At 58.4% G+C, this 27,273-nt stretch overlaps 14 protein-coding genes across 14 annotated transcripts; 7 read left to right on the plus strand and 7 right to left on the minus strand.

Moving 5' to 3' along the window:
* Positions 1 to 296: 296 nt before the first annotated feature.
* On the plus strand, positions 297 to 2,495 carry SCHCODRAFT_02604720 (glycoside hydrolase family 88 protein). The gene is made up of 8 exons (XM_003036180.2): positions 297 to 793; positions 848 to 1,101; positions 1,162 to 1,246; positions 1,297 to 1,343; positions 1,394 to 1,490; positions 1,613 to 1,748; positions 1,840 to 1,948; positions 2,004 to 2,495. The coding sequence occupies exons 1-8, from the start codon at positions 372 to 374 to the stop codon at positions 2,063 to 2,065; spliced, it is 1,212 nt and encodes a 403-aa protein (XP_003036226.1). The 5' UTR covers positions 297 to 371; the 3' UTR covers positions 2,066 to 2,495.
* Positions 2,307 to 4,110, minus strand: SCHCODRAFT_02660934 (MFS general substrate transporter; the record flags this gene model as incomplete). The annotated part of the gene is made up of 7 exons (XM_003035370.1): positions 2,307 to 2,495; positions 2,552 to 3,199; positions 3,252 to 3,342; positions 3,390 to 3,585; positions 3,640 to 3,763; positions 3,815 to 3,894; positions 3,945 to 4,110. 7 exons carry the CDS (start codon positions 4,108 to 4,110, stop codon positions 2,307 to 2,309), a joined length of 1,494 nt encoding a protein of 497 aa, XP_003035416.1.
* A 513-nt stretch (positions 4,111 to 4,623) lies between these two features.
* SCHCODRAFT_0232871 (Metallo-dependent hydrolase) lies at positions 4,624 to 5,861 on the plus strand (the record flags this gene model as incomplete). Its single annotated transcript, XM_003036179.1, has 5 exons — positions 4,624 to 4,809; positions 4,867 to 5,078; positions 5,108 to 5,417; positions 5,465 to 5,605; positions 5,676 to 5,861. 5 exons carry the CDS (start codon positions 4,624 to 4,626, stop codon positions 5,859 to 5,861), a joined length of 1,035 nt encoding a protein of 344 aa, XP_003036225.1.
* A 188-nt stretch (positions 5,862 to 6,049) lies between these two features.
* SCHCODRAFT_02560215 (thioredoxin-like protein) lies at positions 6,050 to 6,818 on the minus strand (the record flags this gene model as incomplete). The annotated part of the gene is made up of 3 exons (XM_050343754.1): positions 6,623 to 6,818; positions 6,216 to 6,572; positions 6,050 to 6,171 (listed from the first exon to the last, which is right to left on the minus strand). Exons 1-3 carry the CDS (start codon positions 6,810 to 6,812, stop codon positions 6,050 to 6,052), a joined length of 669 nt encoding a protein of 222 aa, XP_050202674.1. The 5' UTR covers positions 6,813 to 6,818.
* A 533-nt stretch (positions 6,819 to 7,351) lies between these two features.
* SCHCODRAFT_02604729 (uncharacterized protein) lies at positions 7,352 to 10,831 on the plus strand. Its single transcript, XM_050344122.1, has 4 exons — positions 7,352 to 7,448; positions 7,516 to 8,289; positions 8,347 to 9,142; positions 9,239 to 10,831. Exons 1-4 carry the CDS (start codon positions 7,405 to 7,407, stop codon positions 9,845 to 9,847), a joined length of 2,223 nt encoding a protein of 740 aa, XP_050202675.1. The 5' UTR covers positions 7,352 to 7,404; the 3' UTR covers positions 9,848 to 10,831.
* SCHCODRAFT_02604733 (uncharacterized protein) lies at positions 10,715 to 11,786 on the minus strand. Its single transcript, XM_003035368.2, has 3 exons — positions 11,408 to 11,786; positions 11,285 to 11,354; positions 10,715 to 11,231 (listed from the first exon to the last, which is right to left on the minus strand). The coding sequence occupies exons 1-3, from the start codon at positions 11,683 to 11,685 to the stop codon at positions 10,986 to 10,988; spliced, it is 594 nt and encodes a 197-aa protein (XP_003035414.1). The 5' UTR covers positions 11,686 to 11,786; the 3' UTR covers positions 10,715 to 10,985.
* Positions 11,787 to 12,142: 356 nt separating this feature from the next.
* Positions 12,143 to 15,365, plus strand: SCHCODRAFT_02604735 (cytochrome P450). The gene is made up of 12 exons (XM_003036177.2): positions 12,143 to 12,780; positions 12,827 to 13,063; positions 13,122 to 13,287; positions 13,345 to 13,428; positions 13,478 to 13,574; positions 13,654 to 13,780; positions 13,839 to 13,952; positions 14,061 to 14,238; positions 14,355 to 14,468; positions 14,575 to 14,713; positions 14,907 to 15,122; positions 15,176 to 15,365. Exons 1-11 carry the CDS (start codon positions 12,640 to 12,642, stop codon positions 15,070 to 15,072), a joined length of 1,563 nt encoding a protein of 520 aa, XP_003036223.2. The 5' UTR covers positions 12,143 to 12,639; the 3' UTR covers positions 15,073 to 15,122; positions 15,176 to 15,365.
* Positions 15,255 to 17,199, minus strand: SCHCODRAFT_02007963 (uncharacterized protein). The gene is made up of 6 exons (XM_050341516.1): positions 16,743 to 17,199; positions 16,617 to 16,697; positions 16,249 to 16,558; positions 15,865 to 16,188; positions 15,575 to 15,764; positions 15,255 to 15,519 (listed from the first exon to the last, which is right to left on the minus strand). The coding sequence occupies exons 1-5, from the start codon at positions 17,117 to 17,119 to the stop codon at positions 15,630 to 15,632; spliced, it is 1,227 nt and encodes a 408-aa protein (XP_050202676.1). The 5' UTR covers positions 17,120 to 17,199; the 3' UTR covers positions 15,255 to 15,519; positions 15,575 to 15,629.
* A 104-nt stretch (positions 17,200 to 17,303) lies between these two features.
* SCHCODRAFT_02694639 (nuclear transport factor 2) lies at positions 17,304 to 17,889 on the plus strand (the record flags this gene model as incomplete). The annotated part of the gene is made up of 5 exons (XM_003036176.1): positions 17,304 to 17,393; positions 17,447 to 17,518; positions 17,577 to 17,681; positions 17,730 to 17,803; positions 17,856 to 17,889. 5 exons carry the CDS (start codon positions 17,304 to 17,306, stop codon positions 17,887 to 17,889), a joined length of 375 nt encoding a protein of 124 aa, XP_003036222.1.
* A 420-nt stretch (positions 17,890 to 18,309) lies between these two features.
* On the minus strand, positions 18,310 to 18,824 carry SCHCODRAFT_02007969 (uncharacterized protein). The gene is made up of 4 exons (XM_050341517.1): positions 18,721 to 18,824; positions 18,539 to 18,663; positions 18,426 to 18,481; positions 18,310 to 18,372 (listed from the first exon to the last, which is right to left on the minus strand). The coding sequence occupies exons 1-3, from the start codon at positions 18,727 to 18,729 to the stop codon at positions 18,436 to 18,438; spliced, it is 180 nt and encodes a 59-aa protein (XP_050202677.1). The 5' UTR covers positions 18,730 to 18,824; the 3' UTR covers positions 18,310 to 18,372; positions 18,426 to 18,435.
* Positions 18,825 to 20,174: 1,350 nt separating this feature from the next.
* On the plus strand, positions 20,175 to 20,626 carry Hyd3 (fungal hydrophobin; the record flags this gene model as incomplete). The annotated part of the gene is made up of 3 exons (XM_003036175.1): positions 20,175 to 20,300; positions 20,359 to 20,438; positions 20,491 to 20,626. The coding sequence occupies 3 exons, from the start codon at positions 20,175 to 20,177 to the stop codon at positions 20,624 to 20,626; spliced, it is 342 nt and encodes a 113-aa protein (XP_003036221.1).
* Positions 20,627 to 21,313: 687 nt separating this feature from the next.
* Positions 21,314 to 23,102, plus strand: SCHCODRAFT_02694642 (uncharacterized protein; the record flags this gene model as incomplete). Its single annotated transcript, XM_003036174.2, has 6 exons — positions 21,314 to 21,826; positions 21,879 to 22,304; positions 22,357 to 22,490; positions 22,541 to 22,625; positions 22,679 to 22,960; positions 23,010 to 23,102. The coding sequence occupies 6 exons, from the start codon at positions 21,314 to 21,316 to the stop codon at positions 23,100 to 23,102; spliced, it is 1,533 nt and encodes a 510-aa protein (XP_003036220.1).
* Positions 23,103 to 23,639: 537 nt separating this feature from the next.
* SCHCODRAFT_02595402 (uncharacterized protein) lies at positions 23,640 to 24,200 on the minus strand (the record flags this gene model as incomplete). Its single annotated transcript, XM_003035366.2, has 1 exon — positions 23,640 to 24,200. One exon carries the CDS (start codon positions 24,198 to 24,200, stop codon positions 23,640 to 23,642), a length of 561 nt encoding a protein of 186 aa, XP_003035412.1.
* Positions 24,201 to 24,290: 90 nt separating this feature from the next.
* SCHCODRAFT_02604751 (glycosyl transferase) lies at positions 24,291 to 26,828 on the minus strand. Its single transcript, XM_050344123.1, has 10 exons — positions 26,662 to 26,828; positions 26,298 to 26,602; positions 26,105 to 26,244; positions 26,047 to 26,056; positions 25,954 to 25,984; positions 25,847 to 25,899; positions 25,506 to 25,579; positions 25,061 to 25,317; positions 24,777 to 24,948; positions 24,291 to 24,677 (listed from the first exon to the last, which is right to left on the minus strand). Exons 1-10 carry the CDS (start codon positions 26,734 to 26,736, stop codon positions 24,601 to 24,603), a joined length of 1,194 nt encoding a protein of 397 aa, XP_050202678.1. The 5' UTR covers positions 26,737 to 26,828; the 3' UTR covers positions 24,291 to 24,600.
* Positions 26,829 to 27,273: the final 445 nt, after the last annotated feature.

The raw sequence follows: 27,273 nt of genomic DNA on the forward strand, positions 1-27,273 counted from the left end.
TACTCCCATCATACGCTGTAAGCTCGTATACAGTGCACGGCCCGTAGAGCGTCGATCAGCGGGCATTTTCAACCGCGCGTCAGTCAGATTTATCCGATTGCTATCCCCTAGCCTGTGGCAACCTTCTCGAGGGTCTGGACGGGACATTTGAACCTGCAGAGGCCTCATCGCATTCATCGCATGTCGTGGAGGCAGGTCCCCTTCGCATCACTAATATCGCTCGGCACGGGCCCTTGACGCCTTGCGGCGCGCTGCTGCGCTCACAAGACCTGGCGAGACCCTAAATCCGGTCCGACGCGCGATGGCTATATAGCGTCTCCATCGACGGCGCCCCGTCTCAGCCGCCCCCGAGCTGCCTGACGCCCACGACCATGCTGACAGCCACCCTCGCTGCCGCCGTCCTCCCCCTTCTCGCCGCGGCGCGCCCCTGCAGACGCGCCTCCCCGCCCTCCGAGCTTTTTTCGCCGGACATCGCCAGCAAGGTCTCCGCCACCGCGCAGCGCGTCATTGGCGCGGGCTCGAGCTCGTACCCGCACACGACGGACAGCAACACAGGCACGTGGAACCTCGAGAAGGCGGACTGGTGGACGAGCGGGTTCTTCCCGGCGACGGCGTACCTGCTGAACGCGCGCAAGGACAAGTGCGGCGCGTCTGATGATAATGGGCTGGGTGGGGCGGATTGGCTGGAGTTGGGAAGGGCGATGAGCGCGGGGCTTGTACCGTTGGAAGACCACACGACGCAGGGGCACGATGTGGGCTTCTTGAGCTTCCCGTTCATTGAAGAGTTGAAGGTGTATGTTGCTCTTCGCATATGTCCGCGCATGTAAAATGACCTCGATTCGCGCAGGAACTCGAGCAACGACACGGCGAAGACAGGCGTAAACAAGTTTGCCAACGCGCTAGCGGCGCGGTTCAACCCAACCGTCGGATGCACCCTGAGCTGGGACTCATCAAACGCGGACGAGTTCCAGGTCATCATTGACAACATGATGAATCTCGAGGTGCTCTTCCAGTCTGCGGCGTTGACCGGAAACAACACCCTGATTGACATCGCGACCTCGCATGCGAACACGACGATGAGGAACCACATTCGCGAGGATGGTGCGTGGTCTGGTCTTGTTAATGCAGCAAGGTTGGAATTTGCTGAGCGTTGGATCGCAGGCGGAACCTGGCATGTCATCGTCTACAGCGCAAGCACTGGCCAGGTCACGGCGAAGCGTACGGCGCAGGGATATTCTAATGATAGGTGCGTTGCATAGTAAAACTTACTTGAGCTTCGCTAACGTCGCTTATAAGCACCTGGGCTCGCGGTCAAGCATGGGCCATCTATGGCTTCGCGAACAGTGCGTCTTCGCATGGAGTACACGATTTCTCGCTAATACGTCCCCGCCAGTGTACGCGCACACGGGCATCGAGGACTACCTCACGACTGCCCGGAAGGTGGCGGACTACTTCATCGCGCATGTGCCGCAGGATGGGATTGTACCATGGTTAGTAACACATTTCCCTCCCACGTCGCATCTTCTCCTTCCTTCCCATATAGTATCCTTTCCTTCCTTCCGACTTCCCTTTCGTCCTTCTCTGCCCTTCGCATGATCTGACCGGCCTCTAGGGATTTCCAAGCGCCCACCGACAACCGCCCCGCCGACTCCTCTGCGCAGACCATCGCGTCGAGCGCCCTCCTTCTCCTCGCGCAGCACGAGACCGACAGCAGCAAAGCCAAGTCGTACCAGGACGCGGCTATTCAGGTGAGGCTTACCCCGCTTCCTGCTGCGTTCTGCAATTCTTGCTGCGCTCTCCGCTTGCTATCACGGTCAGAGCTGACGCCCCGCCTCGCAGCTTCTCTCCGACATCACCTCCTTCGCCTGGAAGTCAGACTGGCAGAGCCTGCTCTCAAACGGCACGGTGAACATGCCGCAAGGTAACTCGAGGACGGGGATTGTGTATGGTGAGTATCGGGAACAGCGATGGAGAGAAGTAGCATGCGCTAACCATCTCTGTAGGTGATCACTATTACATCCAGGCGGGCTCGCAGCTCCTAGACTTGGGCCTTGCGAGCTGCTGAGGAACGATAGATATCAGGATTACGACCAACGAAAAGACAATGCCTTGTACTACACACCAACGATGTCGAGAAGAATTACGACACGAAGGCACTTCCTTCACGATATTCGTGCACGGATGAAGCGCAAGCGTTCGTGTCATTATCAGCACGTAAGACTACACGGAATCCTCCTAGGACCACAAGAAAATACAATAGACGCCCAAACAAGCTATAAACTGCTGGTGAACCACACGCTGCCCGATCAGAGGGCTGCCTGGTCCTTTTCTTGCCTCGGCGCGAGGGCAATGTCCTTCTCCTCCCTGAGATCCACACCCGACGTGTTCCGCCCACGCCATAACCAAGCCATGACGAGCGTGAGCAGGATCTCGATGGCGAAGAACATGGCCGCCATCTGGTAGCCGATGCGGAAGCGCGGGGCTTCCCCGGTGTTCTGCAAGGTTGTCAGTTGGGTACTGAGAACGTGAATCTCGATGAGAGAGGACGTACGTAGATGAGCAACGGCACCCACGCCTGGAAGGTGAAGGCGAGGGTCTCAACAACGCCGATGACGATGCGGCGCTGCTCTTCGGAGTGCGAGAGGACCTCGTTGATCCAGGAGATGAACAGCGCGCCGGCGCCGGTCTCGCAGAACGTGAGGTACCACCCAGCGAAGATGCCGCTATTCGTGCTCGGCCAAACGGACAGGATGATCGTGCCGGTCATCGAGACTGTCGCCGCAACGATAATAAGAGGCCACCGCATCTGGATCGCATCCGACGTCCACGCCATGAGCAGCGTGCACACGATCTGCAGCGCGTACCCGCCGGTGGGGATGATGTTGACCGCCTCGGTCGAGTACGTGCCCGCGGCCTTGAGCCAGAGGTTCATGTACGAGTAGATGCGGATGGCGAGCACGTGCGCGATGAACGCGGCGCTGAAGAGCCAGACGGGCCATGCCTTCGCGATGTCGAGGCATGTCTGCCAGGTGAGTTTGCGCGGGGCGGCGCGGCCGACGCGCTCCATGCGCTCGCGCGTCATCTGCTTCTCCTGCTCGTTGAGCCATTTGACCTTCGTCGTGGTGGGCGAGTCGGGAATGGCGAAGTAGCCGTAGATGCAGATGGGCACGGCGATGATGCCGTCGAAGATCATGAGCCACTGAGAGACATGTCAGATGCTGCTTGAAAATGGAGCCGTAGCGAATGCGCACCCTCCAGGAGGCCAAGCCAGCACGCCCGTCCATACCGGAGTGCAGTGCGGCCTGCAAGTAGCCACTGAACATCTGAGCCGCGGACGAAGACCTGCGGGTGCATTAGAGAAGGTAGCACCGAGTTGCGAAAACACATACGCCTGGAAGATGCAGGAGCGCTTGCCTAGCTCGGCGGGAATATACCAGTTGCCCAAGAGTGTCATGATACCGGGGTATGCAGATGCCTCAAACAAGCCGACGAAGAAGCGCAGCGCATACATCGTCTTGACATTCTTTGCGCCCGCCATGCCGATAACGAACACCGACCACAAGAGCTCCATCGTAGGGAGCCAGACTAGATAAAGGACGTCAGTATCTCTGTCAAAACCAGATGGAAGGCAATGCTCACTCGAAGGACGGACGTAAGATAGCATGACTTGTGAGGGGAGCTGGCCGAGAATGTAGCCAACCGTCCACCATGTTGTTAGCAGGTTCAGGTCGTTGCCGGCGAGCTTCAAGTCCTCCTTCATACCCTGCGCATCCTATTCAGCGAGCTTGGCATCGTATACTGCATGCTGACTTACCGAGACATACGCCTGGCTAATGTTGGTCTGGTCCAAATACTTGATGAAGTAGGCGACGCAGACATAGGACAAGATCCACCCTGCAGAGCATCAGTACTCATATGACAGCGAGTAGAGGAGTACGACGCACAGTCAATCTTGACTAGGAGCTTCCGCTCCTGCGGGGACTTGTCGAGCGAATCCCACACGACGCGCAATATGCGCTTCGAAAGCGGCTGCTTCTCGCGGGCCGGAGGCAGCGACTCGTTCTCGCTGACCTGCTTCTCGATAGACGCGCTGTCGGTGGTGGCGGCCATTATGAAGCTCGTAGTCGTATGTCGCGACGATGCAGACGAGCAACGATCCCCTCCGTCGAGAGTCAGACGTCGAAGAATCAGAGCAAGCCACAGCCCGCGCCCCACCCATAAAAGCCCCTCCCACCCAGCACGCCATTATCTCGCTGATGTGCTGATAGACGCGGCAGGCCCTGTTCGCAATCGGTTTTGCCTCCGCTGATAAGTCGGTCCTGAAAGGCACCGCGGCGGGGGAGCCCTTCAGCCACCATGTCGGGATTGTCGCGCGCCTTCCCGCCCACATCCCGCCGTCTTCGTCATCTCGCGCAATAATTTATTGACGCTGCGTCGCTTGCCCGGCGCCTAATCCCTCGGGCCAGCCCCGGACGAGTCCACCCCCGTCCGATCTCTCCTCTCGCGAGCAATCTCTCCTCCGGCCACCGATCTCTGCGACCACTATCACCGTACTCGCCTTGACCTCCGCCAGTCACCTCATTCCCCCTTTCCCGCTACAGTCACCCCTACACGACCGACCAAATGGCTACCGTCACTGAGGAGCAGGCGCTCCAGATCTACGACAACGCCATCCACTTCGACGGGCTCAACATCTGCAACTTTGGCGAGGAGATCTTTCAGGCCTGGCACGATGGGGGGATCGACGGCGTCAGCGTCACCTGCGGGCTATGGGAGAACTTCCGGGACTCGATCTTCAACATCGTTCAGGTGCGTGCTCAGGTGGTCTGGTATCATGATCGTAGTGATTGAGCGTATACGATACAGTGGAAGAAGTGGTTCGACGAGTATCCGCACCTCATCATGCAGGCCCGCACCGTCAAGGACCTCCGGCTCGCGAAAGAGAAGGGCGTCACTGGCGTAATTCTTAGCTGGCAGAATACCGCCGGCATCGAGGATCGCTACGACTTCCTCCGCATCTTCAGCGACCTCGGCGTCCGCATCATGCAGCTCACGTACGCGAAGCTCCCCATCCTCGCGTCCGTACCAGCTGATCCACTTCCCCCAGCTACAACACCCAGAACTACTCCGGAGCAGGTTACACCGAGCTCAACGACTCGGGCTTGACAGGCTTCGGGCGCGAAGTCGTGACCGAGATGGCGCGGGTCGGGATCGCATGCGATTTGAGTCATGTCGGGCCCAAGACCAGCGCGGACGTTATCGAGTTCGCCCCCGAGGGCAAGCCGCCATGCTTCTCGCATATCTTGCCGTGCGGTCTGAAGGAGCATCCGAGGAACAAGAGCGATGAGTTAATCAAGGCCATCGGCGCGAAGGGCGGTTTCGTGGGCTTGTCGCAGTTCGGACCGCATATGAAGAAGGTGCGTAGTCTTGCGGAGGGTCTTGTGGTTTGCTGACTTGCTGATAGGGCAACGATTCGACGGTGGATGACTACGTTGAGGCGTTGGACTACGTGATTGGCTTGATCGGAGAGGATCTTGTCGGTATTGGAAGCGACGCAAGCGAAGGCCACGGGCGGCCGAGCGACTTCATGGCATGGTGTAACAAGGTAAGCCTGGTGTCTGCGGCATAGAGAAGTTCGTTAGGCGGAGAATTTTGCTGATGACTTCGACTTCCAGGATAAGGGCTACGCGCGAAGCTTGACGGCGTGGGGGCATGCGAAGGTCGTGAAGCCCCTCGGTCCGTTACGGGAGAGGCGAGAGCTGGTGAAGGCCATGGCGCGCGCAGGTTGGAGCGAGACGAAGATTCGGAAAGTTCTGGGAGAGAACTGGCTCGCGTATTTGGAGAAGATCTTCGGCGAGTAGACACCATGACTCTGTAGGAATTGCCCTGGCAGATAGATGTCCACGAGGCTTGTCCAGGTTGCATGTTTTCCAAGAGAGATTGCCCGAGATGTGTCGTGCATTAGGAGCCGTGGTGCTGCCAAAGCCTTGACGAGACGAACGCAGCCTTGAGGCAGCATGTAGAGATACAACACGGAGGGACCCTGGCACTACGTCGCCTTGTAGCCGGCCGCCAGCAGCTCTTTGATGCGGTCTTCGACAAAGTCCAGTCGGTCTTGACCCCAGAAGATCTCCCCGTTGACAACGTAGTTGGGCGTCCCGAAGATGCCTACTACGTTTGAGCTTACGCTCGCTCGCCGAAGCATAGCCACGCACCAATGGCTTCCGCGTCCTTCAGGTTCTGTTGCCACTCCTTGACGCCCTCGTCCTCAGGGTCACCTCTCCGGTCGATGATGGCCTGGTCGACGACGTTCTCAGGAAGGCCCACTTGGCGGCCAAGGGACTTCAGGACCTCGATATCGCAGTAGTTGCCCTCGTCGATCCATATGCAGCGCTGTATGGCGTAGCTAAACGCCAGCGCGAGCGGGTGCCCACGGCCCAACATCTTCTGGACGCGAATGATGGCTTGCGCAGCGAGTGATATGCCGCCCGGCGGAGGGGGGTAGTACTTGGGCTTGGGAACCATCGGTACGCCTAGCTTCTTCGCGCAGCGCGCTAGGTCAAGAGCATGGTCTGCTCAGCTGGTCAGCGAGAAGCAAGCACTTGCAAGGACCCCCACGCACAGTCCTGACGTGCTTCTGTTCTCGTGCGTAGCGGAATTCCCCCGTTTGCTTCGATGATGACGATGGGGCGTAAATGCACGGTCAGGTTGTACTTCTTGCCGATTTCTTCGACTCTGGGTGCACCAAGAAGTGCCCATGGAGAGGAGACGCCGTAGAAGACTTCGAAGACGATGACCTTGTCGTCGGACATGATGGCAGGAACGAAGCAGAGATCTACTGCCAGCGGGTGAAATTCGGCCAACACGCGGCAGCCACGAGCCTCATATCAAAGTCAGTCTCGAACTCAAAACGCGTTGTCCTTGACCACGTTCGAGGCGCCCGTCGGCATCGTTGCCATGCCCAAAATACCAGTGCCAAGTAGCACGCATTTCCTGCAGTCTAGGGTATGGAGAAACGTTGCACTCCCGCGAGAAGGAACCCCGCCCCGACAGGCAACACGCACGATCAATGAGGGAGGTCAAAGTTCTCTATACAGCGATGCTCTTCTTCACCCGTTAGCCGGTCATCTGCTCGCGCCACCCCGTCTTATCGTACCTTCTGGCATCTATAGGCCGGCACGACCAGGTGTTTTGCATGCCGTCGACACGTGTAGGTTGCGCGCGACGATGGTATCGCTACTGATTTCAATCACGGGTGACACTCTTTTCCTGGTCGTCCATCTCCCTCTGACCTGCCCATGCCTCGGATAACACTCTTCTAAGCGATCGCTGATGATCTTTAGCCGTTTAAGTACGCAGCGCACCTACCGCGGTCCTCCTTCGTCCCCGCACCGCCGAGCCTAAATGGCCGTTCACAATGAAGACGATGACTTTAATAACGACGGAAGGTATGAAGCCACGCTGCTGCTAGTATGCTGTCGTCATCGCGCTCAACTGCACCCTTTATGTATACAGGTTCTTCTCAATACCCATACCTAGCGAGTTCGAAGACACCACCTACACCACGCCGCCCTCCCCTCTATTCGACACCACGATTCCCCGTCCGACAAGCGCCCCCGAGCCTACCCGGGCTCAACAACAAGACCCGCGCTTGAAACGCGCTCGCACACCGAGCAATGGCAAATACGACTCGGAAACTTACGCCTCCATCCTCTCCACGCTCGCCAGGCACTCCCGGAAACGCTCTGCCTCGCGCGCCTCCGAGTCAGGGTCCCTCTCCGCGCTGCTCGTTATCACCAACGAGCGCCTCTCTCAAGAGACAGCCCGCGCGAACGCCCTCCAGGTCCAGAATACGACGCTCGAGGCCGGCATACGCACACATGTCACCACCGTCGCCACACTCCGACAGGAACTCGCCGCCGCGCGCGAGGAGCTCCGGCTGTACAAGCTGCAGCTCGAAACCGCCAACAGGGAGATTGCCCGCGCCCAGAACGTCTGCGACAGCGTGGAGCGAGCGCGGGTCGATGCGGAGGAGCGCGCCGCGCGGGACCGGGACCGCGTACGACGATACGCTGAGCAAATCGAAACGGAGCGCGCCCGAGAGGAAGGCTACGAGCATGGACTGAGGGAGGGCATGACCCGTGCCGCGGGAGTGTCCTCCTGGCGGCGCTTCGTGCCACGCCGGGTGTACACGGACCCTGTGGGCACAGTTTACAGAGCAGATGGGACCGGGTATGTGCCGTCGGACTCGGTTACGTCCTCTGGCTCGTCCTCTAGGCCGCCTTCACGGTACGTGGTCTACCCACCTGCTCACGGAGTTAGCACTGACGAGCTACTGTTTGATAGCACCGCACGTAAGTCGCTGGTGCCGACATCAGAGATAGTGTCGCCGACACCCATGCGCGCGATGCCGGTACCGACACCGGCGCGTCCTCCATCATCGGCGGGAACTACGCGCCCTTTCTCTCGCCCTCGAAGTCAGTCTCAGCCTCCCGCACCGCAGGTCGTCCGCACGCCGACCCGCCAGGAAAGCCGTACTGCTTCCAGGCAAGAACCGCGGCCACCAACGAGGCAGGGATCTACCCAGCCTCGGCAACCCGAAAACATCAATGTCTACCCCATCCCCTACGTCCCGTCCCCCACCCCATCGAAACGCTCCATCGTCCTTCCTCCGGACAACTACATTCCTGTCTTCGATGAAGAAACACAATCCATCTTATTGCCTCCTCCGCATGAACTTGCTCCTCCCAATCCCACCGACGACGCTGAGGAGGAGGTCGTATTCTCACCCAGGGCCCCACAGAATGAAGATTACTTTTCGCATGAGCCAGCACGTTTAACACGCAGCCGTCGGGACTCCGAGTCGCGTCCACGACAAGCACATGCTTTCCCAATAGGTCGCACTACCTCCGACGCGTCCACGACCATGTCCCAGTACGACCTCCTGCGCCACGGTGACGGCGGCGGCCCAGGCAGGTCCCCCATCCCCAACCCGCCGCCCTCGCACGCGCATTCGCAACCGACCGAAGAAGAGCGAAGGCGCCGCTCCGACGAGCTGGTGCGCGAGTGGCAGGCGCACAACATGAACGCGCAGGACGATAGTAGCGGGATGGAAGACGGCGGGGACCCAAGACGCGGTAATGTGAGACCTCCCTCCCGCCTTTCTGCGCTTTCGACCGGCTTCGCCTCTTTGAATGGTTTCGACCCGAGCGTGAGCGGAATTGACCTGTCTGCCCAGCCGCCGCCACCTGGACCCCCTCCGCCACAGCAGATGCAGCCAGCACCAGTGTACGGCGACAGGCCACCAACGCGGGATAGGGCGCAATCACAATCACACTCACAGGAGAGGCATAGGACGCAGTCGGCAGCGCCGCGGCCGCCCAGTGTGATGTCGCACCAGAGTAGGGGGCCGCCGCCGAGTGGACCGCATACGAAGCCGAAGCGTATCGTGCTGCCGACGCCACTGACTACGTATTCGTCGAGCGCGCCGTACGTTCCCACCCTCAAAAGCCAGAACCTGCCGCCCGCACCGTCCATGCCGGTACCGCCTGTTCAACAGCCCTATACCCGCCAGCGCACTCCCTCGCAGGCCCAGCCGTACCAGCAACCGCCTGCTGAGCCTTACCAGCAACCATACCAGCAACCACCCCCGCACCGCCCGCGCGACACGCCCAACTCGCACTCCACCTCCTCCGGCTCCAACGCGCAACCAAAGCGCGCGTCCATCGGCGGCTGGGTCAAGGACCGCCTGAAGATCAAGCGCAACTCGACGTCGTCCTCGGTCCCCCAGATCGCGATCGAGCCGCCGGTGAGCGCGCCGCCGCCTCCGCGCAGGATTACAAGTTGATCGTTGACATGCTTTCTTTTCCGATTCACCTACCCTCCACCGATGCCTTGGTGGACTACCTACGCGCTCGTGCTCTCCGCTGGCCCTTGCCTGTTCACCCGTGCTTGCCGCTTCACCCATAGTCCGCCCCCAATACCGAGTCTTCGGGGAGCACCGTACCGGACGAAAGGTTGCTGAGCCCGACGGGCACGCCGACGATCCAACTCCCGGACGAGCTGCGCGAGCCGCGAGGGGAGAGCACTCCGCGCGTCATGTCGCCCGTGTCACCCAGCATGCCACAGGGAATGGCACCAGGCGTGCCGCGCGTCATGTCGCCCATGTCCCCTGGCATGCCGCCAGCGGGTACGCCCGTCATCGAGCTGCAGGGCGATGAACTGCCGCCTGGCTTCATACCCAGGGCAGTGTCGCCGCTGCAGAACTGAGAGGGCGATACATATAGGCTGGCCTGGGGTGACTTTGGCGAGCTAATTTCGCCAGGTCGAAGAGGTGCCGTCGCCGATGCTACACAGCTGCCCGAATGGGTTGTTATAAGCTCCCATTACCCCACGAGCTACATCTTCACTGGGACGCGTACGAGCTACATTGCCTGCCTCGCGCGCTCGTCTACTTCATCTTACTTCATGCTTCGTCCTATTCACGAACCTTCATGCTTCATCATGCCCCCCCATTCAACATTCATCAGAGCATTGGACTCGTTGTACAGCGGACGGACAATAGCACATACCGCGCACATGTATCTCACCTTTTACGACCTTGACATGACCTTGGCCCACGATGGGTACGATCACGACTCCACACGGTTATACGGACACGACACGACCAAAACCTCACAGTATCCAGCTCAGTGAATGCATTGACTGCAGAGACCAGGCTATGAGTACAATCACCAGTGGTGTACAACAGAAGTCCGTGCAGCTGAGGAGTGTGTGACAGTACAAGTCCTTGTTTCGAAAGCAGATAGTCCCAGAGCCAGTGTACCCAGAACGCCAGTGTGCCCGAATCGAAAGCGCCAGTGTGCCCAAAGCCAAAGCCAAAGTCCCAGAGAAAGCATAGGAATGCGACGGAGAAAAGACAGGGGAGAGATTGCCCTAGCGGAGATCAAGAGGGTCGCGATGACGTTGAGCCAAAGAGGGACCGCCTAAGCGCTACCGCCGTCCCCTCCACCGTCTCCCTGAGGGTCCTCGTCATGTGCGAAGGATCGACTCGCGTCGACGCCGTCTCGACGTTTCTTCTCGATGATCAGGAAGGTGAGGAGGATGAGTTCGACGTCGATGGTGCAGGCCTGGATGCGCAGAGTACTCCGCCGCTCGCCTTTGAATGCGCCGTCCACGGGGGTAGTCGTAAAGAAGCGCGCGACCTCTTCCGATGTGTCGACCCGCGTCAACTGGGAACTATCGTGTTGGTATGCGATCGAAGCCGTGATACAGCAGTACGCACCAGCAGACCTACTCCGCGCACTGGCTTCCATCTATACTCCACGCCGTCGTTGCCCAAGAAGCATCGGGAACTAGAGCAGACTCGTCTCGTGCATAAGCTTCGCGGTCATCAACAGTCACGTACGAGCTAAATCGCGCGCGCTTATACAGGAACTCCGCCGCGCGCACGCCCTTGAGACCCTCATCGCGTATATACTTCCTCGCCAACAACGAAGACCGCACGACGGTCGGCGACTCCCAGTTGTTCCACTGGATCTCGGCGACGATGCTCGCGCTCTCGCTCTCCGCCGGACGTATGACGCGCGTGACGCCCTTGCGGGTGGTGATGCGGAAGTGCGCGATGTCGTTGGCGGAGACGACGGTCGCGCGCTGGGGGTCGTTCGGGAGGAAAAAGAGGTCCATCGGGGGATGACGTTCCGAGATGGGCGCCTAAGCGTTCGGAGAAAGCGAGGCCGGATCGGCGGACAGGTCAATAGCGGATAGGTTGCAGAGCGTGCGAAGTCCCCAGAGAGCGCCCAAGTCCAGAGATAGCGAGGAAAGCAGAGCGATGAACGAGCGGAGGAATAGTTTGTGGTGGTCCGGGACAAAAACGGATTTGGGCAAACACCATCAGGGCAAGCGCAAACAAACAGCGGTCCTCCTTGTCTCATGCCACCACCATACGTGGCGAATATCGCCATCTGCACTCCACCTATGTTGGAAGTTACCTTCAGACGCAATAATTTCTTTTTCTCTCAGAAAGTCAATAAAACGAGAACAATGGCGCGTCTGTTTGACTCTGCTTGTCTTCTCCTCGCGGACGCATACTCGGAGTTACTCCGACATGGTCATTCCAAGCGGCCGACATCCTCTCCTCTTCCTTCAAACCATGTTTACTCACTCCCTGATCATGCTAAAGTGATGATGTGCCCACTGACAAAATCGTACACCTCGGACCTCGGATGCTCACATTTCGACCTGTCAGCGGAGATATTTCTTCTCGTCGAACGGGAGGCTGAGGGAACGTCGAACATTGTAGCCACCTCCGACTCTCCGCATTTGCCTTGATCCGGCACGATACACTTGGCTTCGCGCGAAAGTCCTCTCGTTCCGACGCATTTCTCACTTCTCACCGTCTACCCATGACAGCCCTGTGCTGCGTACAGACTTGGCCCTTGGCTATGATCCATGCCTGTCATGACAGCCTCGGTCCTAACTACCAACGTGGCTATCCTCCTGACGATCCACGCGCGCAAGAGAACCCACGACGGCTACTTCCCCGACGTTATATACGGCGACGGTCATGGGTCGACTCTTCCTTCATATACAGCCTGCGCTTCTGTAACCCTCCCAGCCTCACCTTGACACCGACCAGCCATGTCCACTGCACCAGATTCCCTCATCGACAAGCTCGAGCACGGCCTCCTCGAGCTCGACTCGCCGGTGCAGGCGGCGCTCCTTGCAGGTGTAGCCTCAATAGCAGGCTACAAGCTCTACGAGGCCCTAGCAGGACCGGATGTACGTGCGAAGGTATCTCACGCGCGTCATGCTCATCGAGCCACAGTACAGCGGCATCCCCGTCGTCGGGGCGTCCGGAGCGCTGTCGTCGTACGCCGACGCACGCGCATTCCAGCAGCATGCGAAGGAGATCATACAGGAGGGTGTAGAGAAGTATCCGGGGTCTGTCTTCCGCGTTCCCACCATGGACGGCTGGATGGTCGTCGTCAGCGGGCATCAGCTCGTCGACGAGCTCCGCGCAGCGCGAGAAGACGAACTGTCGTTCCGGGAGGCTGTTGAGGAGGTACGCTGTGATTTAGCCCGTACTCGATCGTCGCGTTGTTGACAGCATTATTACCAAGGTCATCCACATGAAGTATACCATGGGAACGACGATGGAGCACCACAGCGAGCACCTCAAGATCGTTCAGTCGGACGTTACTCGGAATATCGCCCACTGCTTCGCGGATATCTACGACGAAGTGCAGGCCGTCTTCAATGACGTTATCACCTTCAAGGAGGGCGAAGGTCGGTTGTAGTTCTTCGTCGTCGAAAAGCGAGCCCGAGGACTGACCTTCACGATAGAGTGGTGCACCGTACCCGGCTTCATGACCACCATGTCCATGGTGTCGCGCGTTAGCAACCGATACTTTGTTGGACTGCCTCTCTGTGCGTTCTCCTCAAGCCTTGCTTGCCACATATCTTACCACCCATCTAGGCCGCGACAAGGACTTCATAGCATCCAACATGCGCTTTGCCATCGACGTCTTTCAAGCTGCCATGAAGATCAGGAAGTACCCTGCTTGGATGCGCCCGTGCGTACCACTCCTGCATCTCATGCGCCCATGATTTCTGTCCCCTCGGCCCACCTCAGCTCACACTATGTCTCCGCAGCCTAATCGGCAGCTATCTGGCCCCATATAAGAACCAACGCAAATACCTCTCGGGGCACATCGGCGCTGTCGTTGCGCAGCGCATTGCAGACGACGCAAAGTATGGGAGGGATAGGGCGGACAGGCCGGTATGTTGCTTGGTTGCCTGTGTACCATCTCACGCGGACGGTTGATTCGGGCGAATAGGTGGACTTGATCTCGTGGATCCTCAACCACACCCCGGCTGAGCTGCGCACTGTGGAAGACGTCGTCCTGCGCGTCATGTCTTTCAATTTTGCCGCTATTCATACGTCGACCAATGTACGTGCGCAATTCCCCATTCACTCTTATCAATCTCTTTTTACTAACCTCCACCCTCACCGCTCACTACTTCCACCGCATCCCCCATTGTTCCACCCACGCACCCAGACCTTCGCCAACGTCCTCTTCCACCTCGCCGCCGAACCGCACAAGTACCTCCAACCCCTGCGCGAAGAGGTCGAGGAGGTCATCGCGAAGCACGGCTGGACGAAGACGGCGATGCGCGAGATGTACAAGCTGGATAGTTTCCTGAGGGAGTCGGGGAGATATAATGGGTTGGGTTGTTGTGAGTCTCCTCCCTCTTGTCCAAAGACTGAAGCGCCTGGCGTGGACGTCGGCTTGCTCGAAGAGGACTTCGTTTCGGTGCATGGTGTAAGGGCACTCAACTGATGGGTTTCACAGTCTCCATGACGCGGAAGGTCGTCAAGAAGGGTGGTTACACGTTCTCAGATGGAACGAAGGTCCCGGAGGGCGCCATGGTCGGCGTGGCGAGTCATGCGACGCACTGGACGGAAGGTATGTTCGGAAGCCACTCCTTGTCGTCCCACCATCTCCATCCAAACTCCTGCCCTTGCCACCTTACGCAGTCTGGAGTGAATGGTGCTGACATTGCCATGGCCAGAGAATTACAAGGACGCGCACGTCTTCGACGGCTTCCGCTTCTCGCGCATGCGGGAGGCGGACAAGACCAAGTACCAGATGGTCAACACGGATTGCGAGTTCCTGCTCTTTGGCCATGGGTATCATGCTTGTCCTGGTCGGTGCGTTCGGCTTTCCTATTCCTTTACCCAGTTTCCTCCTCTATCTCGGTCGCTCTACGAACTGCTTTGGTGCTATGTCTGCCCTGCTGCACTCACTCGCATACTTGCGTGTCCCCACTCCCATACTGCGTGCCCGCACACCCTATCCGATTCTCTCTCGTCAACTAACTGCTAATCATAATACCCCACCCAGCTTCTTCGCCGCCAACGAGCTCAAGGCCATGCTCGCGCACCTCGTCCTCCACTACGACGTCCAGCTCGAGGGCGGCTCGCGTGTCAAGCCCGAAAACGAGTGGAACACGACATCCGCGTCGCCAAGCCGGACGGCGAAGGTGATGTTTAGGAAGCGGCAGCAGTGAGGGGCTCGAGCTAAAGGCTTTGGAGGGCGGTCTGGGTACTGGTAAGCCGTCTGTGTACTGGTAAGCGGTCTGTGTACCTCAAGGCAGGCCGCAACAAACGTACCCATAGAACACGTACTTGCGAATCGATTTACTTGGCGTTCCCTCGACTTATGACACAGAAAATGAACGGGCTAAAGTCTATGGCAGGCAGAACATGGCCATTACAGAAGAACAAAGATATAAGGGTGGTGGTACAGTAAATCCTCAAGAATGTCCCCAGAGTACGCGACGAGACAGAAACCAACGATGGGTAGTGTACATTTTCGCAGTCCTCCAAGATCCTTGGCTCCGTGCAGTAGAAGATACCCAAGCGCGTAGTCGAGCCAGAGCGCGCGGGGCAGGTTCAAGATATGGTAGGAGACCTGCAAGCGGTCCGAGGGCTATTACCCACAACCAAATGGTGATCTGATGAACATGGTCAGATGGCAGCGTAACTTGGAGGTGGTGTAGGAAGGCATACCTCGAATAGCAGCGTGCGTGCATATAAAAGCCGAGCGAATTGCTGGCACACAAGTCTAATCGTACTCATGTATAGTGCGACCGTCAAAGGACATCGTATTCCGCAAGAGGGGATCAAGGGATGCAAGCTCGTCCTTGATGCCACTACGCGCGACTTGGTCAAGCTCTTTCAACAGTGTTGATATTATCTTCTGCAGCGTGTGTTAGCTTCAAGCTCGGCGTCTCACCACCCAACGAGGATAGGTATAGACCAAAGCGTAGATGGTAGCGCTGTGTATCGAATATGCGTACCTTCAGCTTGCCATCGATCTTGCTTACGGAGTCTGCAAGGCCTTGTGCGCCGGTTGTCGGTGGTGGACTACCAAGGGTATATCCCGCGCTGACGCCAGCATGCGCGATGTTGTACAGGCTACCGGAGTCATCGGTACCGCTGCCCTCCGGGAAGAGGTAGGAAACGCCAGGGTGCGGAGACAGTAAGCCTAACGGACCCAGCATCTGCTGGCCACCAGCATGAGGGAAGGGCGAGGGGGAAAGTGTCTTGGAAAGCTTGCTGTAGATCTCGGATATGATGTCGATGAGGGTGATGAGAACCTGGAGGTAGTCGAGTTGGAAGGGCTAGCCGTAGAAGTATGCGTGAGTCAGATCGTTCGCAGGGTTGGGTGTGCAAGGACGTACGACGTGCGGTGTGACCACATAGGTCGCGTCTGCAGCGGTGTCGGCGTAGGATACGGTGTATTCACCGATGCCTCCCCCTGCGACGCGCTTCTTCCCGGGCCTGAAAAGGCGCTTCGGTTGGCGCTGTCGGGCAATTGTGGTAGAGCGCGTGAGCAAGTCCGGGGCACGTACCATCTTGGACTTCTCCGAATCTTCCTTCCCCTGCTCGTACTCTGCCAATGTATTGAGCAGGCCGCGCAGCAGGTCAGGGGGCTGGTGTACGTCGAGGAGGTTGGCGAGGGACATGCCGAGGATGGTGAAGCGTGACGTGCTGCATGTTGGGGGATAGGTGAGACGGTGTGCAGGGAGGGGCAGGGAATGTTGCGCACCGCTTGCGCATCTCGCTGTTGTTGAACTCGCGCTCGAGGTCGGCGCGGGAGATCATTATCGTATGAAACCAGTGACTCTTGCTGAGGAACCGTCAGTTGCGGCAGGGTCAATATGACCGTCCGTACCCTTCGAACACGCTTCGCAGGTAGGTGAGGGTGATGATCCGTTTCTGTATCACATCTCGCAGGTAATCCACGGACGCGCCCTGTCCCAGCGCGGGACTGGTAACGCCACCATGACCAGACGCAGATGGGTCGGAGTGAAGTGACTGCGCGTCCCATTCTCGCGAGCTCGCGCCTGCTGTCGGTGTGGCGACTGAGGGGTATACGCTGTTCATTGACGCGGCGCCTATGGATGTCGATACGACCGGCGTGGCCGTACTCGGTGGTGCGGGTTGTGACGATGTCGTCGGCTTGAACGACGAGAGGAGGTTTTGCGCCGAAGACTTCCTGCGCATGTTCGGGCGCGCGGCAGTTTCCACGGGGACAGTGAATTGGGACATGGTGAGAACGCCGAGGGAAGCTTCGTCGTCGACGTCGACGGCGGCGACGATGGACAGCGACGAGGGCCAAGCGGACGCCCGCGCGCCGGGCGGTCACGTGCGGTACTGCTGATTTTGGCGCCCAACCGCCTCTTTCTTCCAACCACCATCTTCGCCCCCCTCACGCGTCTATCGTCCGATAAAGATGGCCGACGTCAACGCCGTTGGGCAGCAGTTTGTCCAGTTCTACTACCAGACCTTCGACACGGATAGGGCCGCTCTCCAGTCCCTCTACGTACGGCGCCTTCCCCTCCTCGATCGACTTCAGATCCTCACCCATCTTGCCAGCGGGACTCATCCATGCTCACCTTCGAGGGCGCTCCCATCCAGGGCGCGGCAGCTATTGCGGCGAAGTTGACGGTGAGTAGCTCGGTTACTCCTACAGGCAATCGCGGCTCATCGACGATCGTATGGCCAGAGCTTGCCCTTCTCCCGAGTGCAGCACAAGATCACCACCCTTGATGCGCAGCCATCTTCGCCTACCGTCCAGTCAATACTCGTCAACGTGACGGGTATGCTCATCGTGAGTGCATCGGCGCTACATATTCAGGCTCGATCTGACCCTATCCAGGTGGACGACAGCCAGAACCCGCTCCAGTTTAGCCAGGTCTTCCAGCTCCTCCCCGAGGCCGGCACCTACTATGTGTGCGTACACCCTTTCATAGTATGCTCTTAACTCACATTTCGATCTCTTCAGCTTCAACGACATTTTCCGCCTGAACTACGGTTGATCGTCTATCTCGCCCGAATGCCCAAATCGCCGTCGCGCGCTATATCCTATTTCTTGCCGCTGTTGACCTTGTACGCTGAGAAGGAAAGCATCAATACTTATCTTTACCGCCTATTGTTGTTGTACAATTTGGAGTTCGTTTCTGGAGTTTCGCATATGTCCACTCGAACGGCGCATCTGCGTGATGTGCAGATACGTTTAACAGGTAAGAGATACGCTATTCGGCTCTTCTCTCGTACGGTGCGCGTTATCCTTCGTCTTCCGTCGACCCGGCCAAGCTCACGCGCCGTCCAGTCCACACGTAGAGCCTGCGCTCACGGATTGTATGATGCAAATATTGAGCATTGACGTGGTATATTTTGGCATAGATGCATGATGACGTGGGATGCAGCAAGAGGCAGGGGTATAATGCGCCTCGAAGGCGGTAAGACGCTCAAGGCCATGATCACTACAGCATGAACGACGAAGCGAAGGGGTAGTATGTCTGGAGAAACCGTCAGCGTCGGCCTAGGTTACACGAATATGAGGAACACACACCACATGGCCCTCACTTCGCACTTCCGCACCGACAATCATTCGGCCTGCAAAAGCAGCTAGGAGTAGGTCAGCTCGGCGCCCGTGGCACGTTAAACAGGAGTCAGGCAACTCACAACTCCGAGCAATTGCACGTCGTCGAGCCGCACGCCTGGTCTACGGGTACCGAGGGGACCATAGTGGAGGAGGTAGACTGGCACTGGCAGTGAGTTGTGGACATCGAACGAGGTGCGGAGACGTTCTGGAGCAGGCTGGGTCAGCGATGATGGTGCAATGACGAGCGGAGATCGGGACGTACGGCGGGCATGGTCGTTGGTCGTGAAGTTTTGCGAGGGTGATGTCGCAGGGGGAGATGGGACGTGAGGAGGAGGAGGGGAAGAGACCGAACAGACGAGATGAGGGCAGAATGCAAAAAGCTGGCCCGACTCCAAGCGCGTACGTATACGGACGCGCTCCTAATTACCCAGATCGACACTGCTCCCGGGTGTCCCTGAGTAAATGAGGCGGCGGACCTCGAGGCCGCCGGAGTTAATATCGGGCGCAGCGTCGCGATGGATGTCGGGGCTCGGGACGCCGGCCGTCCCGACGTTCAGCACCTCCATAGATTGTGGCTTGACCGAGAGCGCCGTACCCGGCGCTCTACAGCCACTGGGTTCAAGCGTATGTAGGTATTGCTATCTCTTCATGCTAACCATTGCTTTCAGAGTGTGGCCAGCGCGAGTATGAGGAAGGCTCGCAGACTGACAAATACTGTCAATCACTCCGCCTCAACCTGTACCATCCTCAAGGCAAGAACAACGTGCCAGGGTCTTGCCTCAACGAATCAGCAATGTTCAGGGATCGAGCTTGAGGGGGTCCAAAGGATCATCAAGGCTTCCACGGACGGCCCGATGAGAGTGCATGCATAACATGAGGAAATACGAGGGAGATGGTCGTGTCCAAGTTCAGAACAAAGCTGGATAGTGACACCATCACGCTGTCACGCTTTGTGGGTCCACGCGTGGCACCCATCAAACATTAATCAATGCACACTCGACACCTTGTCCGGAGCTACCACTGCATGCATATGACCTCCTTCTTTGGCTCTCCTCTGGCCTATGAGAACATATTCTGTCACAAACTACGTTTGCTGCAGCTCTCGGGACCGACACCCACCGAAGCCAGTGGCGCTGAGTAGGATCTCCAGTTTGCTTAACTATCAGCAACACGGCCTGTATATCGCTCCCGCAAGCAAACCTACGGCATAGCTCGAACGCTATCAAAATATCCGTACCAAGATAACCTTTTCGCAACATACTAGCCATTCACTTCTCTCCGAAGAAATCCAACACTCTGGCGAACGCGAGCTTCGTCGTGGCGTCTACACGCAGACTGGATTGTCTCGCCCTATCTCTTTCTGTTGGAATACTCTTGTAGTCTGCGCGTATCCACTCTTATGGCTGCCCTGGTTGAATCTCGCTAGCTGGCCGGGTACTAGGTTTATCGAAGGTGGCGACGGAGTGCTGCCTATTCATCCCTCGAACGGGCCCGATGCGCTTCCTGATTTCCCATGAAGATAGCACGCGCTCCCTGCAGCCCGGCTTGGGCTCAGCTAGAAGCGAGAACAACGCGACGACGAGGTATAAAAGGCAGGCTCACCCTCCAGTATTCCCCAGCTTCAGCTACTCTACTCAGCTTGAGCTACTTACAACACTCGCTTCTCAACCAACTCTCTCTAACTTTCTCTTCACCCAACCCTCTCACTCATTCAATATGCGCTTCACTATCGCTCTCTTCGCCGCTCTTCCCCTTCTCGTCGCCGCGAGCGCCGTACCTCGTGCGCCGGGTGGTCAGAAGTGCCGTGCGGAGTCGGTCCAGTGCTGCAACACGACTTACAGCGTGAGCGTCTCGCGTATTGTGCATCATGGTGTCGCTGAAAGTCATGCCCCATTGCCAGCACAAGGACTACTCGCACGTCGAATACCTCCAGGGTCTCGGTATCAGCCCTGAGGTCCTGGCCAACCCCGACGCTAGCAGGTCGGCATAAAATTTCTTACTTTTATCTACCCTATCTGACCTTCTTTTGTAGTTACGCTGACTGCACCCCATTGTCCGTCGTGGGCGGCCACGGCTGTCAGGCGTCGTCTACTGCCGTCTGTTGCGAGAACAACTACCAGCGCGGCGCTGTCAACATGGGATGCGTGCCCATTAGCATGGCTGCTTAAACACTTCTTTCAAGGCTCAACTTCCCATATCCATCTCTGCGGCGACGGGACACGGCCGCGAGGGAAGGGAATTGAAGGCGCGCCAGTAAACAGGACAAGAGGTTATGCGCACGGACAATGGTTCTCTCATATAGTTCTCCTATATACTGTTACAGATCGTCAATCGTGTACTCTGCTCAGTAGAAGCACTTGATGTTTGATTTGTGGCAAACAAGTTGGAGGACCTGCGCGGCGTGTGATGTCACGCGTAACACGCATCTTGCGTCCTGCTCGCGACCTTTTAGAACTCGCCCTGCCCCAGTCAGGCATTAAATCCTCATCAGCGTGCTCCCGACGTTCATCCTTGCGAAGTTTTCTATTGCGAGCACTCGATTATCAGAAGCTCAAGTGACTGACTTTGCCGTATGCTCCCGCCTGCTCAGCGCTGTGTCTTCCTGGCTATGACGGCCATCTGTGCAGGGCCACTCGATATCTATCGCGCCAAAGCTTGGCTCTGTGTGCGATTGAACCTGCAATTCATGTTCCTAACTGCCAGCTGGGCAATCCCGCCATTTGCGAATGTTTGGCGTCGGCCATCCACAGTCTCAGACAGACGCCGATTCAGCTCGCGCCCGCCCCGGAGCGACCCGCTATGTAAACCGACGCTGTCTACTACGACCCCTTCAGGCTCTTGCCCCTGACGCTCTCATGCCTGTCGGTCGTCTCCCCGCCGCCTTCGGGCTGGCGTTCCTCGGGTCGTTCAGCGTCCTGCTGCATCGCCATCTTGAGTTCATGCCTCCCTTCCTCGCGAGGCTGCAGTCCTCGGGGCCCGACCCGTGCCCCTCACCGGACCTGGCTGCGCTACCCATTCTGCACGATCTGCAGACGTGCGAGGAGCTCCCTTCTGCGTTGCCAGAGTTCAGGACGGAGCTGTGTCGCGCACCTACCTCTTGCAGTGCTTTCACGCTGAGGATCGCGCGCACGGAGTCGAGGGCTTGCGAACTTGCGCTCGTGTCGAACCTGTACGCGCCGAGCGACGAGACGCAGTGGGAGGCATGGATGGAGGCGGAGCGCGGGCCTGACGGCTTCTACCTACGCGTCGACGGGGCGCAGCGCTTCGCTACCGAGCGCGCCGTGCACGAAGGGTCGTGCGCATATCGAATGGACGTCGTGCTTCAAAACCCCGGCCGCGTCTATCTGACCGCTGCACACTATTACGAGGTGCGTTTAACACAGTGACTTTTGCCACAAACGTACTCACCCCTGCTTGCAGGACTACAACGCCTACAACGAGCGCAACGCAACCTGGGCGGAGAACCTCGATCGCCCCCTCTTCAACCAGCCCATCGAGTTTGATGTCTGCGATTCCTCATGTCCGGCATACAGCCCGCATCTGTTAAACCCCGCGCGGAGCACTCTCGCAATGGACGACGCCTCTCGCCTCACCTCTGATCTTTCCTCGCCTCCACCTGACGCTGATCTTCCGGCCTGCGACGGCGACGATCCCATTCCAGGTGTCTACGTTCCGCATCATCCGCTCGATGCTCTTTACCCTCCTGTACCATATCCAGCGGGCCACAAAGTACCCGTACACGGGCGCTACCGCTTCATCCCTGAGGGGTGTCGGTTTAGGCACGCAGGTCTGCGCTTTGGCGATCCCTCTCTATGCACGGAGCGCGCCGAGAGGGTACTTTTTATTGTATGCAACTATCTTTCTCTTTATGCGCGCTCGACTAATAGAAGCATGACAGGGAGACAGCCATGGACGTGTGGCATACGACGCAATGGTCCACCGTCTCTCCGGCGCGACGGACATGATGATGAAGAGCGAGAAGGTACACGACAAGAACGCCACATTGGGCGCCCTCAGCTTGAATTTCGTGTGGTCCGTTCGATTTCCTTGCTTCCCACCCACGTTTCTTGACTGTTTTGCAGGGATCCACAAATCAATCACGCGGCTACAACCTGTACCGAGCTTGCCACGCTTCTGGATGAAGTCGATGTCTTTGTCGTCTCTGCGGTGCGTGCATGTCTTTACCCCCTTTGTACCTCATTCTCATCCTTCACTTCCAGGGCGCCCACTGGCGATCCACCGCCAAATTCCTCGCCGACCTCACGCAGTTCTTCGACATGATCACCAACTGCCAGCTCGAAGCTCCTCCAGCGCAGATGATCTTCCTCACCACGCCCGCCGTCGCACCACGGCAGGACGAGTACGTACAGATGCACAAGGACAAGCGGACGAGTACGCGACAGGGTTACCTTGCGGGGAGATCGGCGGAGTTGGCACGTACATATGGATGGAAGGTAGTCGACCAGTTCGCGCTGACGGAGGCGCATACTGTCGAGCTTATGGTAAGTCTTCGTTGGTTGGATAGAACTGTAGCGTTGACGAAGTTCGCAGGCTCTAGATCGTGCGCACTACGTCGCGACCGATGCAATTGACCCTATTGTGGACGAGCTGATACAAAAGGCAGGCGTGTGCGACGGCATGTGAGATGGCTTCGAGTCGTAGATGGGCAAGAACGAACAGTTGTATTCACAGATTTTTCGGTTGTTTTGTAGGCATTTCGGAAGGCTATCATCACAAGACCCTAGCGAGTCTTCCCGTCGCATACGGCCGATTCTAAGTACACGGGTGGTCAAGAAGAATAAGGTAAAGAATAAAACAAGAAGGTAGCCTGTACAGTCGAAGTTGAAGGTCGATATGTGCGCTGCTCGGCGCCCATAACACCCATAACGGAAACCCAGTGTGAACCGATGGCGCGATCGCGGTCCGCCAGCCTGTTCACCATATACATTCCCCCACCCCTCCCCGCGTATGTCGTCGAGAATCCCCAGCGCCCGCGGGCTCTCTCCCCACGCCCCTCCACGCCCTCCGCGCTCGCGCGGCGCCCATCATTTGAATAACGACCCTACCGACCATAACACATCAATACACCGACCTACACCACCATTTCAAAAAAGCAGCGCGGGCTGGCAGAGACCACCACCATGCACTCGATACTCACCAGCGACGGCGGCCTGGGCTGCCCTACGCGCGGAACGCAGGGGGGTACTTGGGCGGGCCTCCGTATGGGGCCGAGTGCGGCGGGGGGCCGAGGGGCGGAGGGTAGCTGCCGGGGTATGCGCCTGGCGCGGTGCCGTTCATCGCCCACGGCGCGGGGTCCATCGCGCGCGGCGGGGGCGGGGGAGGGTACGGCTCGGGCTGCTGCTCTGCTTGCTGCTGCTCCTGGACCTGCTGTGGCGGCGGTGGCACCCCCTGAAGCAGCGCCGCCAGACTCGGGGGCGGCGGCGACGGCGGGCGCTGCTCCTGCGGGACCACGACCTGCTGCACCTGCACCGCCGCCGGTGCGCTCGAGGGCCGCGGCTTCGGGGGGTTCTTCCCCGTCGGGCCCGACCCCAGCGGCGGGCGGTTTGCGGGGGGCAGGTTGAGCGCACGGCGGAGGGCCGCGTTCTCCTCCTCGAGCTCAATCATGCGCGCCTCGAGCTCCTGGAGGTGCATCGCGCGGCGCGCCCGGAAGGCGCGCTGGGCGTCGCGGGCGCGGTTCGGCGGGAGGTTGTCGTCGCGCTTCCTTCCCCGCTTTGCGGACATGATTCTGGATTAGGAGCGAGGGGCGGGCAGGTGGGCCGCTTGCCGATCTCAAATTCATTATGTGGCGTCACTGTCACGTCACGTCTGACTCATGTCTCGCTCTCCCCAGCGAACGTCTTATGGTACAGTGCAGAGTACATTGATGCTACTATCTGTGTTGGTACTCTAATGGGCATTAGCGATAAGGTACGTCCTGCTGAGCATAAATATTGTACAAAGTCCCCAGCGAACGACAGACGACGAGAGAAATGGTGCAGGTCCAAGGGGTATTGGATCCATTTCCAGAGCTTGTATGCTTGCCGAACGCGGACGGACAGCAGATTCTATACTGAATTTCCACGATGAAGGGAGGGTGATTGTTACGACGTGGGTTGGCCGCCTTCCGCCCCGCTCGCGATCATCATAAATGTGTCGTGGCGTTCAACGTCTTGAGCTTCAGCTGGTCCCAGCGCGCCTTGCACGACGCGGGCATGTAGTCTGCAGCGGTTGTTAGCAACTATTCTCACGTCGCCCCAAGCGCCAGCTCGCTTCTATACCAGCAACAGGTCCCCTAGACCCATCAATGAATGTACTCACCAAACTCCCCTCTCCACCGACAATCGCACTCGCCCTGCTCCCACAGGTCCCGATTCAACGGGCAATGCGACCAATCATCGTGCTGGTACCCAATAGGGTCGAAGAAGTGCACTTGACTGGTGTTGAGGAAAAGCGCGACGGCAAGACTGTGCACCGGTGCGTCGCCCCAGCGCTGTAAAGCGCGTCAGCATCGATGCGCTATCGTCCATCGGCCGGGGACGGGCGAAGGGCGTCCGCCGGAACGAACGCTGCCCCCACCAACAGCGCAACGCAACAACACCCACCTCATAATAAAACCCACCCGCCCGGTCCAGCCACTCAAAGAACCTGCTGTACACCTCCCCTCGGTACCACTCCATGTCCCCGATCTCGAAGTTGGACCAGAAGTGGCAGAGGTTGTAGGACGCGCCGGCGTCGGAGGAGACGAAGTCGAGTGAGTTGGAGGGCGCGAGGGCGGTTGGGTTCGCCTCAATGAACGCTTGGATGGTCGACCATAGCGAGGACACGGTCTGCGCGATCTCGTGGACGGCCATGGTGAAGCCTGCGCATGGGGGTCAGTACGATCATTGCGATTGACGAGTGATTCGGTCATCGCGTATGACGGAGACCAGCGTGATCATTGCGAGTGGTGAGCAGCAAGATCAACGGGGCAGACGCGCGGGCGCAAGCAGCCCGGTCCGAGGATACAAGCGGCCTCATCTTCGAACAAAAAGCTGGATGAACACTCACCATAAACCTTCTTGTTCTGCTGCATGAACAAGAACGGGTCGAAGTTGATGTCGCAGTGGAAGTGGACGTCCGGTCTGGGGTAACAAGGCGGAGGTACGAACAAATAAGAAGGCGGAGGTGATGGACAGGTACCGACAAGGGACCGACGCATCAAAAGACGACAAAGGGAGTAGCGGAGTACGATAAGGAAACAGGCGGGCAACAAAGGGAAGAGCGAATGAGGAAGGTTGGCATCAGAGAAGGATGGCAGCGTGGACAGGTGCAGACGGCAAGGTTAGATGCGGGCGGTAAGATTTGGCGGTCAGATCTAAGCGCCTGTGCATAGATATGATAAGACGCACTCTATTCGCCAGTAGTACCGGTACTTGAGCATGAGGGGATGGCGGTAGAAGAACTGTGGGCCGGTTCAGATCGTGCAGCAGGGAAGAGGGGGGATTGGTATACGCACACCTGAGTTGAAGCGGCACATATTGCGGTAGCTGGACAAAGGGGGGAGGATGAGATGTTAGCGAGGGGGGACGGAAAGTGGGAATACGCGTACGAGAGGCTGCCTGCAATGTAATGAGCGGTGGATCGGGAACGAGCAGCCGACGACGCACCTCCATACATGACCCCGTCATGCTTCATCTTCTTGCGCGATTCAAGCGCACGCTCCTCGTCGATCCAGTCGGGCTGGTTCCAGTGCTCGCTCGGTATCAAACCAAATTCGACCGGCGCGTCCGTGAGCGCCAGTACGCGCCTGCGGTAGCCTCGTCAGCCGAGCGACGCACTTTCGCGGATGCCATCACGCACGCCTTGAACCCATCGCTAAACTCCTCGTCGTTGAGAAAGACATAGGGGTACTGGTATTGAGCGTTGAAGCGTGCCTCTATGTCGCGGATGCTCTGCTCTACGCCCTTGGCCTCCGAGTTCCGAGCCAAGACGACGAAGGTCGCGTTCGCGCGCGCGTCTTCGGGCGCGGAGAAGTGGGTGTAGATCGCCGCGGGCTGTTCATATAGGACGTTCTGGAGGAAGAGCCCATCTGGGGACAAGCCGAAGCGGACTGCGAGGGCTCTATACCGGTAGTTCGTGAGAGTGAGGAGCAGGTGTGCGGCGATCTGTGGGAGACGCGATGAGCGGAGGGAGCTGGGAAGTATGTGATTCGTGGGGTACAGACCACGGCAAAGAGAGCGATGGCGCCGCCGGCGATGTAGCGCCTGGGGGCGTTGCTTGCGATGGCGAGCGCGGTCATGAACGCGTCCTCATCTGGCGGGCGGCGAGCAGGCTTGGGTGTATACGGCTAGAGTATATGTTTGGCTGCGCTGCGCCTCCGCAGCGGACACAGGGCGGCGTTGACCGACACCTCGCGCGCTATGCTGTGACGCGGGGGTGTGCCTGGGGTCGGTCAAAGCGGTGGCAGGCTGCCCGTGCCGTCCTGCCGACCGGCTGCGCAGTCCGTGCTTCCGCACCACACGCTTGTTGACTGCCAGCAACGTTGCTTGCTGTTCGTCGATGCTCTCCTCCTTGTCCCCTTCTTCTTCGTCGCTCTCGCCGACGATGGGTTCTGGCTGGTCTCCCTCCTCGCCCCGGTGAGCGCGGCCCTCCCAATCGACCGCTGTCAACACACGTCATGGCTGCATACGTACGGCGCACTCCATCTTTGGACCCATCGAAACCTGGATCCGACCAGTCTGAGTGCGCCATCATCTCTTCCTTCTCCATTGCTTTGCTGGCGCCTCTCGCATCTTTACCTGACGAAAGCGACTGCAAGTCCAGCGAGCGGAGGGGA

This window comes from Schizophyllum commune, assembly GCF_000143185.2.
Source record: "Schizophyllum commune H4-8 unplaced genomic scaffold SCHCOscaffold_1, whole genome shotgun sequence".
Taxonomy (NCBI): domain Eukaryota; kingdom Fungi; phylum Basidiomycota; class Agaricomycetes; order Agaricales; family Schizophyllaceae; genus Schizophyllum; species Schizophyllum commune.

What these genes read in the sequence shown, in the direction of transcription:
- SCHCODRAFT_02604720 (XM_003036180.2), top strand. Translation starts at nt 372, where the DNA reads ATGCTGACAGCCACCCTCGCTGCCGCCGTCCTCCCCCTTCTCGCCGCG. An exon ending in CATCTATGGCTTCGCGAACA is followed by an intron (nt 1,344 to 1,393) that starts GTGCGTCTTCGC and finishes CGTCCCCGCCAG; the next exon opens with TGTACGCGCACACGGGCATC. An exon ending in GAGGACGGGGATTGTGTATG is followed by an intron (nt 1,949 to 2,003) that starts GTGAGTATCGGG and finishes CCATCTCTGTAG; the next exon opens with GTGATCACTATTACATCCAG.
- SCHCODRAFT_02604729 (XM_050344122.1), top strand. Translation starts at nt 7,405, where the DNA reads ATGGCCGTTCACAATGAAGACGATGACTTTAATAACGACGGAAG. An exon ending in TCCTCTAGGCCGCCTTCACG is followed by an intron (nt 8,290 to 8,346) that starts GTACGTGGTCTA and finishes ACTGTTTGATAG; the next exon opens with CACCGCACGTAAGTCGCTGG. An exon ending in GGGACCCAAGACGCGGTAAT is followed by an intron (nt 9,143 to 9,238) that starts GTGAGACCTCCC and finishes CTGTCTGCCCAG; the next exon opens with CCGCCGCCACCTGGACCCCC.
- SCHCODRAFT_02604733 (XM_003035368.2), bottom strand. Translation starts at nt 11,685, where the DNA reads ATGGACCTCTTTTTCCTCCCGAACGACCCCCAGCGCGCGACCGTCGTC. An exon ending in AAGCGCGCGCGATTTAGCTC is followed by an intron (nt 11,355 to 11,407) that starts GTACGTGACTGT and finishes AGTCTGCTCTAG; the next exon opens with TTCCCGATGCTTCTTGGGCA. An exon ending in TGCGCGGAGTAGGTCTGCTG is followed by an intron (nt 11,232 to 11,284) that starts GTGCGTACTGCT and finishes GATAGTTCCCAG; the next exon opens with TTGACGCGGGTCGACACATC.
- SCHCODRAFT_02604735 (XM_003036177.2), top strand. Translation starts at nt 12,640, where the DNA reads ATGTCCACTGCACCAGATTCCCTCATCGACAAGCTCGAGCACGGCCTC. An exon ending in ATATAATGGGTTGGGTTGTT is followed by an intron (nt 14,239 to 14,354) that starts GTGAGTCTCCTC and finishes TGGGTTTCACAG; the next exon opens with TCTCCATGACGCGGAAGGTC. An exon ending in TATCATGCTTGTCCTGGTCG is followed by an intron (nt 14,714 to 14,906) that starts GTGCGTTCGGCT and finishes TACCCCACCCAG; the next exon opens with CTTCTTCGCCGCCAACGAGC.
- SCHCODRAFT_02007963 (XM_050341516.1), bottom strand. Translation starts at nt 17,119, where the DNA reads ATGTCCCAATTCACTGTCCCCGTGGAAACTGCCGCGCGCCCGAACATG. An exon ending in AACAGCGAGATGCGCAAGCG is followed by an intron (nt 16,559 to 16,616) that starts GTGCGCAACATT and finishes CCCAACATGCAG; the next exon opens with CACGTCACGCTTCACCATCC. An exon ending in AGATCGATGGCAAGCTGAAG is followed by an intron (nt 15,765 to 15,864) that starts GTACGCATATTC and finishes CACACGCTGCAG; the next exon opens with AAGATAATATCAACACTGTT.
- SCHCODRAFT_02007969 (XM_050341517.1), bottom strand. An exon ending in ACGTGCAATTGCTCGGAGTT is followed by an intron (nt 18,482 to 18,538) that starts GTGAGTTGCCTG and finishes ACCTACTCCTAG; the next exon opens with CTGCTTTTGCAGGCCGAATG.
- SCHCODRAFT_02604751 (XM_050344123.1), bottom strand. Translation starts at nt 26,736, where the DNA reads ATGACCGCGCTCGCCATCGCAAGCAACGCCCCCAGGCGCTACATCGCC. An exon ending in TGTGCCGCTTCAACTCAGGT is followed by an intron (nt 25,900 to 25,953) that starts GTGCGTATACCA and finishes ACCGGCCCACAG; the next exon opens with TTCTTCTACCGCCATCCCCT. An exon ending in TCGGTGGAGAGGGGAGTTTG is followed by an intron (nt 24,678 to 24,776) that starts GTGAGTACATTC and finishes CAACCGCTGCAG; the next exon opens with ACTACATGCCCGCGTCGTGC.